Below are 9,881 nucleotides of genomic sequence, written 5' to 3'. Positions count from 1 at the left end.
TCTCATCTTTGTTTTTTTAAATTTTTTGTTTTTGAATGGAAAAAGATGATAGTTTAATTGGTCGAATAGGCCCATGCATATGCATATATATATATATATATATATTACAATAATTCATGTGGATACACTAAGCACTATCTCAAAATTCAACCAATAAAATCAACATGATAACAATCACAAATAAATAATGATAAAGTGAGACGAATACCAACAAATTCAATGAAATTCAAATTCATGACATCGAACTTGTTTATAAGATATCAACTTTAATTTTAACCTACTAACATATATTTTTCCGACTTCCATCCACTTAATTCGAATTAATTTAAATTTTGGAAACCAATCACATAAATCAATTCTTGATATTTTATTTTTTCATGAGTTAATCAAATAAAATTAAGAAATAAAGGAATAATCCAAACAAACCCTGATTCTGATATGTGGGCAGCTGAAACACAATGATTCACGTTGTGGAAAATAAATGCACTTTATTGCATATTTTTCGGATTAAATTAAAGGGAAGGAAGAAAACATGCATGCATGAAAAGTTATAATATTATTTTATTTTTTAGAGAAGCAATAATTAAATAATAGGGAAGTTAATTAATTGCACCTGGACATTCATTGCATTGATTCTCTCTCTGAATTATTGGAGTAATGACTTTAAAAAACATTATGAAAAGAATCTCATGTCACCCATTTTATATTATATATAATAATCAAATGCCCAGTTAACCTATTTCACATGTCACACTTCTCACATAATATATGATTAGTACGTTGTTTTTGTGTATATAATAAATTAAATAATTAAAAAGAAGAATTATTTACTACTTAATATCGTAACATACTTATATAAAAATGTTGTACGTGAAATATTTCTATTATAAATGAGTAATAATTAGATTCGAGCCAAAAATTTCTGATTGGTGAAACTTTTAGTCCCAAGAAATAGTCTCAAAATTAAGAAAATTCAATATATTTATTTCAATTATTTGTGTGCTTTTTAAAATGATCCCAAAATTGAGAAAACTAAATAAAATTAATCCTGAAAATCCAATAAAGTAGAGGACAAAATATTTCAAGTTTTTCGATTTGGGATTATTTTGAAAATTTCGTAAAGCAAATGACGAAAGTTTCGAACCATCTATCTTATAGGACTAAAAGTATAATTTTGTGTCCTCTTATTTGACCTGGCTTTGATTTAAACTACATAAAAGTTTAAGTAGTTAGAAAAAAGAATAATTTAATATTATGATTTATTTGTTCAATGAGAGAAAAGGGAAGACGGAGGAAAAAGAATAAAATTTTCCTTTTAAGTTGTTGGAGTACGATAAAGAGGAATTAAATTTCAAATACTTTTATAAAAAAATTGTTTTTTATAAATGAAAAAAAAAAAAAAAAAGGGCCCAACATTCCCTGTGAAAATATAGAACCCCGACAGCAGGATTTTGTATCATTTGGGGAATCAGCAAACATGCCAGAAACTACAGTTGATCTTTGATTCATGGGCCCTTCTCTTTTATTTTCTCTTCCCTTCTTTTACCAGAAGATATATTTTCCAAAAGAAAATGACTAAAAAACTAAGATTTTTTTTTTAATAATTTCAACTCCAATTACCATCGTAGATCCACGCATGTTCTCAAACTATAGATTATTTATAAGGATACTTATAAATTGGGGTAAAATTACATTGACATCACCTGAGGTTATGTCTAAATGCACAAACACCTCATACTCTTTGCAAAATTATAAGTACACCCATGAGATTGTAGTTGTGACCCTGTCCGATTGCAAAAGTTTAGACAAATACCTTTGAGATACATTGCATTAGTACGCATTCAAAGGTGTACCGGTAATTTTACTAAAGATAAGGAAATGTTTGTGTATTCATATCTAGGGATAATTACACCTACATACCATACCTATGGTCTATTTACAGAAATCATCCTTATTTTTTTCAAAATATATATACACCCATCAAAACTATGACACCATTTACACAAACCATCCATACTTTTTGAAAAATTACACACGCCCCAAAAATATCAACAGTATTACACAAACTACCTCTACTTTTTGGTTGTCATTAGTAATTCCTATAATTACGCGAAAGATATGAATAATTTGAATAAATAAATCATAAGTCAGTAGATGTAATATAATTATCCCTTGTATCTAATCTCAAGGAATATCAATATAATTTATTCTATAAAATTATCCACCATATATGTAGGGAATTGAATCAAATCCACAATCTTCTTATTCACAGTAAATCGTCCCTATTTTTTGGAGAATTACATATACATCCCTAAAAATATCAACAACACTATATAAACTACTTTTACTTTTCGATTGCCAGAAATAATCTTATTAGAAACTAAAAGTCCCCAACCAACAAGCGTTGGCAAAAGTGAAGAATAGTTTAATTTGTGAAACAGACTGGTGCGTGCATATTCATGGTTTTTTTTAAACATGTTTGATACTTGCATCAGCTGCATACATCAACTCAATTATTGCAACAACGTACATGAAAGAGTTATGATTAAATATGAGGGAAAGTTGCTGTGAAAATGATTGGTTACTTGCACCTGGCCATCCTATTAATTATCTGTCTGAATTATTCGAACTGTCTGAATTTCCTCAACAACATACTGGTCTGCGTCGTGTGCTCATCAAATGTATCAACTCTGTATTAATGCATGTAACTGTTGTATGTACAGACAAGAATAGAGGAACATGAAGGAAAGAAGAGGGTTCTTGAAAAAGAATGATCAAGAAGCATGTGATCCCCTGTTCTTTGCAACTGTTATGGGAATAAACTGTAATGGATTTAGAAGTCATAATCTATGTCCGATATGTTTTGGGAGGTTGATCGTCTGACCAAGCGCCCTTGTTCGTCGTACAGATCAAGGTTGTCGCATGGAGCTGGGAAAATGGAACCGATGACACGACCTTGAACGAAAGCGCACTGGAATATGTGCTTCTTTTTGTATGTTATCCCGATCGACATGTCCCGGAAAGTGATGTTTCTTAGAGGAATCTCTTCGCTCCCGTGAATACGAACTGGCACACGCACACCTTCTCCGTGTACTGTACTGTAGCTTATGTTCTCCAGTATTGGAGCAGCCTTTGGGTCGAACCCCTCGTCTGGATGTTCGTTGTAATCTGTCTTGATCACGATCCCCACACGAACATTGTCAAATGTCAGATTGCGGTATGTTATGTTTTGGACAAATCCTCCTCTGCCGGGTGCAGTTTTGATCCGAACAGCGCGTCTTGAGTTCCATACATGGATGTTCTCCACGATGACGTTTGATACACCACCAGACATCTCGCTGCCTATTGATACGCCCGCACTGTCGTTCAGGAAAATTCGTTCCATTACTATCATTGAGGCACAAGTATAACGTTCATGTAAACATCGACAAAATGCAATTTCTGTACTAGCAAGCAACTGGCAGAGTGCCATCTATTCTTTTCTATCTTACCTGACCATGGAGCGAATGACAAGGTTTCTGACGAGTATATTCATTGAGGGCCGTCCATAAGAGATACCGTATTGATCCCAACCGGTCTTTCTTGCGCAAGTATACGAAAATATGGAATAGAAGCAATATCTCACCTCACATTGGAGCGTACAATGAGGTTTCTGATGAGTATGTTCTTTGACGGCTTTCCATAAGTGATCCCATACTGATCCCAACCACTTTTTATCGCAACACCATCATCTCCAACGCTTATGTAACAGTCCTCAATCACCATATCCTCACACGAATCTGTTTATCCCAAGTCAATTAGCTCACAGACGGTATAATCCAAGAAATACATCATCTTATATGGAGTAAACATAAAGCTATAAAATACCAACATCTAGCATAATATCAACAGCCATTTCATGCCACCTACTTGAGTCTTGGCTAACACGTATTGATGTCAGCGTTTCACTTTTTCACAGTATCATATTGTCATCCAATGGCTCACATGTAAAAATATGATTATCACATCGATGTCCGGATCCACTTGTACTTCAACATGTTACAACATTCTATACGAAATATGTGCAACTGCAATATTGCCGTCCAATTACCTGAACAAAGACAGAGCAGAGAAAGAAACTTACCAGGATCGATGCCATCAGTGTTTGGAGCATCAAAGATCGGTGCCAGGATGGTTAGATTCTTCATTGTCACATTCTTGCAGTCGTACGGATGAACAGTCCAAAAAGGAGAATTACGTAATGTTATGTTAGATATCACAATGTCACTAGACCACATAATCTGCACAAGTGGTCCTCTGGTGTGGTTAAGAAGCTTCTGCCGATACTTTTTCCACCATGTTTGACCCTGCCCATTAATGGTGCCATTATGCCCTGTTACAGGATCCACGAGCAGGTATTCAGATGACAATAGTACAATTACATCTATACAAACGGTTGATACATCATACTCTCACCAGGCATAAAGAATTTCGAAACCAAGTGCAGTACTAAAAGATTCATTCATAACACAAATCGGAAGGTAACACAGGAAAACATGCAAACAGGATAAGGATTAGCTGAGTTATGTTGTTGCATGCATTGCACGTAGCAACAAGGATGATAAGACACAGGCGTAGCTGTATGTACTCATGGTCCATGTATATTAAATTTAAGCCCAAAGCCTTCAAGGACGTGATATCTTAACACTCAACATATATAATAATTAACATCGACGATTCAAGGTAGCACATATTTCACAGTGGAGGTTTTGCAATCCCGAGCAAGAGCTCCAAAAGTTTTCTTTCTCCATTTAAATGTTTATAAAAATTGCAGTCACAAATCGAAAAGATATTTTCTATTTAAAAAAGTCCAGAAAGGTGCAAATGAGTACACTATTTAATAACAGTAACATATGCAATCAGAATGAGGAGTTGAGGAATTAGTATTCTTCTCTTCCAAAAAATTTTCTGTCCTTCAAAGGCCATAGCTATTATAATCATTGCCAGCATCATCTATAACTCCTTGTTGGGCACTTCAATACATACTCTGAAGCAGTGTCTATTATGAAACTTAGGAGTATATATTCTCTCTATACACCTTCTAGCCACAATAAAATCCTCAAACAACCAGCGATATTTGATGGAAACAGCATTCCGTTACTCCAAAAAGAGAAGCATAGAAACTGTGTTTAAAATGCTGACCTGTAATTACAACATCTTTGAGATTTTGTCCATGGATTAAACTACCATATCGTGGTCCTGGACGCTCTCTCCCGTATCCATAAGAAGGCAATGGAGGCATCAGAGGCCAATACTTCTCATCCTACAGAATATTAAAAGGAAAAAATGCATCAATGACTCCAAATTCAAGAATGGTAAAATATCTGAAGCTAACATGACTCATTTAATTCTTTCAAGCAGTTGCAAAGCAAATCAAAATTGACATCAAAACCATGTCAAAACAAGGATGCTACAGTCGTGTTAATTGTGCCAAACTCTGATATAAATACCAAACAGATGTGATGCACATGTTTTGCAAATAACAAAGTGTACTAAATTGATATAGTTAGGCTGCAAATTCCAAAAGACAATTTTAGTAATCATGAGATTCCCAGCTATGTCCTTAACCCCGTAGTCGTATTCCAGTGCTCAGATCATTAGTATCAACCTAATTAGTCGAGATTTTAGTGACTCCCCCCCCCCCCAAAAAAAAAAATCACAGAAGAAAATACAAAAGAAAAACTTTGGAAAATTTTATAAAATGAATTCTCAACAAAATTTTTTGCATTAGAAATCCATTCGCCATTGTTCGATTCAATGAAATCCAAATGTTTGTCTTTGAACTGACTGTTAAATTCTAAATCATTCTAGCATAAGTAACCTTCATCCAAGTTGCATGTATTGAAATTGTTACACAATTAATTCCGACTTCCTTCCCCAATTCCACTTTAATGCAGCTTACGCCCATATATAAATAAAAGGGAGGATCGTTGTCTACCTCGATTATCTCCTCCTAAAGTTTCCCTTCCTAATTATCTTATTGCATGTGACTTAGCCGAATGTCTTATATAAGCAAATAACCTATTAATTGTGGTTTCCACTACACTCTATACTTGTATGAATAGCAGGAAAAACAACTTTTCTTTTCCTTTAGATGATTTCGGCAGCTCGAATTCCTACTTAATAACATTTTAAACATTAGCAATGCATTGATTTTCGTACATTATTTATAATATTGTATTCATTTGACAAAACGATGTTATTATAGGTGCTTCATTAACATAGACCTTGTCTTTGACAAGCTTCCAATGAAAATGAGAAAGTTTCCAAGAACTAAGCTCTATTAATATGAACGGATGCATAGTTGGAATACATCACACGATGAAGCTATTCGAAATCTGATTGACTTTAAAAAATCTAACTATCACATATGAAGAATGTGTATGTGACAGAATCCGGTTGATAAGTTTTCCGGCATATAGCAGGCTCTCATTATTTATGAAGTTTCTTATACTTAGAATTTTTTATTTGAGGACAATTATAAATGAAATTGGCTTTGTATAACATGGACTTCCTCTTTCCTCCTTCTACCTATTGCAGATATTAGAACAGCACCTCAACATCAAGTACAATAAGACTTACAAATATGTTACAAATAGATGAAATAAATGAGAAAACTTTGCAGAGTGTTCTGATTCTTTATTACTGCCATCACTTGGGCAAATTTCACATGCATTGCATTTCTACCAAACTATTGACCAAACCAAGCTAGTGAGAACACATATCGAAACATTTCATACAATCCTCAAGGTTTGGAGCCAAATGTTACAGGTTGGTGCGATCATGAATGCCAATATAAACTCGAAAGCATCAATCTAAGCTCCTCTAGTTTAATTATAAGCACATTATCCAAACTGTTATGATAATTTCAGTTCAGTGCCGAAACGATGTAACATATACAATGAGTTAATATTCCTTAAGAATCAAGAAGATCAGTCTACGCCACAAAGGCATAAGCTTTTGAATGTACACGTCCAACACATCATACACCAGCAGTCCTAGTTATTAGAGAAAAATAGTATCACGTTCTAATTATAAAACAAAGTTCAAGCCTTTAAAATGGAAAGAAAATGGATTAATTCGAAAATTAAAGAAAGCACTCACGTCAATGCCAAGAATAACAGCACCTTCAGCAAGAAACAGAGTCATATGACTAGTGAGATTGAAGGGCGCCGTGAGCCAATACCCCGGCGGCACATTAAGCTGCCCGCCACCCTTTTTCCGGAGCTTCGATATCGCCGTCACCGCCCTCTCAAACGCCGCCGTGTTGAGAGTCACCCCATCACCCACCCCTCCAAAGTCGGTTAAGTTAAACGCCACGGGCCGGAGCTTAGGCAGCTGCCTCGGCGGAGGAAATGCCCGCCGGAAAATCAAGAGCCCGCGTGGGGAAGCATCCCGCTGCGAGTAAAAGACGGTGAAGAAGAAGACCATCCAGAAAGCTATCAAGAGGGTCTTGTGGGTGGACAAGAAAGTGATGGTGGAGGGCACCCAACGGCGGTGGTGGTGGCCATTGGTGGGCGTCAGCGTCTCCAACATTAATTCTCTTGATCAGTGCTTGGGTTTTGAGGTATCTAAGTTGGGAATGGAGGTGGGAACGGGATGATGATGCATATGAAAGATGTGAATCAAAGAAGAGTGTTTTGCTGTTGTGGGAAGATTTGGGATGAGTTAAAGAATGGCGATAGTTGGAGGGTGGCGATCAATCACAAAGGTTGGAGAGGGGATTCTTGGAGAGATGTAGATGGTGGAGTACATTGCAAGTGAAGTGAGAGCATTTTGTAATTTGAGTTGAAGGGAGGGTCTTTGTATTTCATTTTCAGTTTCAAGTATTCATGAAAAATACGTATTTTCAATTTGTATAACTTTTGGGATATTTACTCTTAAATCCGCTCCAAAAATATAAAATTATGTTTTTTAAAAAAACTTTTTAGAATTATACTTATAAAAATTTCAAAAATTTTTGTTTACACTTTCTTTTCATTAGTATTTGAGATGAAAAATGCTGACATCAGAGAAAATTAAATAAATTTTCAATTTTATCCTTTATTTAATATTTTTATTTAATAATTTTATACTTATAAAAAAATGATGTCGACTTCACTTCATATATATTATAAATATAAAAAATATAAATAAGGATTAAATTTTAAAATTTATGATTTTTTTTTTTGTCAATACCAACATTTTTCATCCAAATTCTAAAGGAATGGGGTGAAATGTAAATAGAAAATTTTCAGAGAGGGTGTAAATTTAATTTTATATTTTTTTTGAAAAAAAAATATAATTTCGTATGTAAAGAGGATTTACGTGTCGTTAATCCTAAATTTTAATGTAAAATGAGAATATATTTATTAAATAATAAAATTATATTTTATATTAAACTCTATTATTAAATTAATATATTTTTAATAAAAACATATATAAATAAATATATTTTTAAAAAGTTTAATACACTTTGCACACCTAAACTATGCATAAAGTGTATTTACAGCCATAAACTATAAAATATAACAAAATAGCCCCTCATAATAGGACCAATTTTTTTATAACGATAACGACCTTATTATTTACACCTTAAAATATGTCTATTATAATTATTCTCCTAACTATAATTTGAATTATTATAAAATATTTATTTAAAAATAAACACTAGTCAAAATTTATGATTTTTATTATAAGATATAGAATCTGTATAACTCTATAAATTTATAATCCTTATATTTTTTATATAACTGGTAAAAGTTTTACATAATTTTTGTTTGTATTGTTATATATCTTGAATTTTTTTTATCCATACAATTCTAAAATATTATATCGAACAATATATATACATTGTACAATGTGCAAATTTATAATATAATTAATATATAATATTTCATAATTTTTTGAGTAATGATATGATATACTTTATCGTGCGGACATGTAATAGACAAAAATAAATGTTAGGGGTGTTACTAAATGTTATTTTACAAATCATAGGAGGTGTACTTATAATTATATCAAATTTTAAATAAAAACAATGTACTTAAACCTAAATTTTATTTAATTCCTAAATCCTAAAGAATAATTCAGAAAAATGGAAAATCAATGTGTTTGCTTTCTTGTATAAACCCAAGTCATAAGGTTTATTTGGAAAATTAAATCTCAAAAAATCAATTTTTTTGAAAAATAAATTATAGAAGCAATAATTTTTATTTTTTCAAAACGACGATAAAAATGTGCATCAAGCGTAGTAAAAAACACTTTCTTATGAATAAGCATCAATTGTTACCCTACCTATGTAATTTATTATTTTAAATAATCTGTATATAATTTATATGATAAATACAATACACTTATTATATGATTAATTTGAGTAAGATGAAATTGGTTGAAATAAAAATGCATCAAAGGATATTGCCAATTAATACTAAAGGTATATCTGCAAAACTTCAAAGGTGAGTGAAATATATAGGTAAGGAGTAGGAATCAGTTGATAGTAGAAATTGCAAAATGTGGTAGAAAATTCAACAAACTTTGGTCATAATTGATGATGATTAGAGGTGTAATTGAGATGATTGATGGATTAGTTCACCCTCTCTAATATTGGATTAGTTCATATACTGTTTTTTTTACGTGGTAATTATATGTATGATTAAATCGACATCTAATTCAACTAATAAATTAATATAATTAAAAATAATAAATAAATTATAAACACCCCATATAAAATAATATAAATAACCACATATTTGATGGAATTCGAACTCATGACCTTAAATTTCAAGTCTAGGGAATAGGTTGCCCTTTTATTTTGTTTAGGGCTTTTTGCCCATTTATTATTTCACATGTTGATAAAAAAA

At 32.5% G+C, this 9,881-nt stretch overlaps 1 protein-coding gene across 1 annotated transcript; it reads right to left on the bottom strand.

Annotated features, from left to right (window-relative positions):
• Positions 2,457–7,821, bottom strand: LOC105161944 (probable polygalacturonase). Its single transcript, XM_011079822.2, has 5 exons — positions 7,144–7,821; positions 5,182–5,302; positions 4,124–4,372; positions 3,626–3,779; positions 2,457–3,359 (listed from the first exon to the last, which is right to left on the bottom strand). The coding sequence occupies exons 1-5, from the start codon at positions 7,573–7,575 to the stop codon at positions 2,834–2,836; spliced, it is 1,482 nt and encodes a 493-aa protein (XP_011078124.1). The 5' UTR covers positions 7,576–7,821; the 3' UTR covers positions 2,457–2,833.

The sequence above is a fragment of the Sesamum indicum genome, linkage group LG5, assembly GCF_000512975.1.
Source record: "Sesamum indicum cultivar Zhongzhi No. 13 linkage group LG5, S_indicum_v1.0, whole genome shotgun sequence".
In the NCBI taxonomy this organism is placed as follows: Eukaryota; Viridiplantae; Streptophyta; class Magnoliopsida; order Lamiales; family Pedaliaceae; genus Sesamum; species Sesamum indicum.
This window is presented reverse-complemented; position numbering and strand designations above follow the sequence as displayed.

Coding starts and splice junctions, on each gene's coding strand:
- LOC105161944 (XM_011079822.2), bottom strand. CDS start 7,575: ATGTTGGAGACGCTGACGCCCACCAATGGCCACCACCACCGCCGTTGG. Junction 5,303..7,143: donor CTGTTATTCTTGGCATTGAC/GTGAGTGCTTTC, acceptor AATATTCTGTAG/GATGAGAAGTATTGGCCTCT. Junction 3,780..4,123: donor CACTGATGGCATCGATCCTG/GTAAGTTTCTTT, acceptor TGGGATAAACAG/ATTCGTGTGAGGATATGGTG.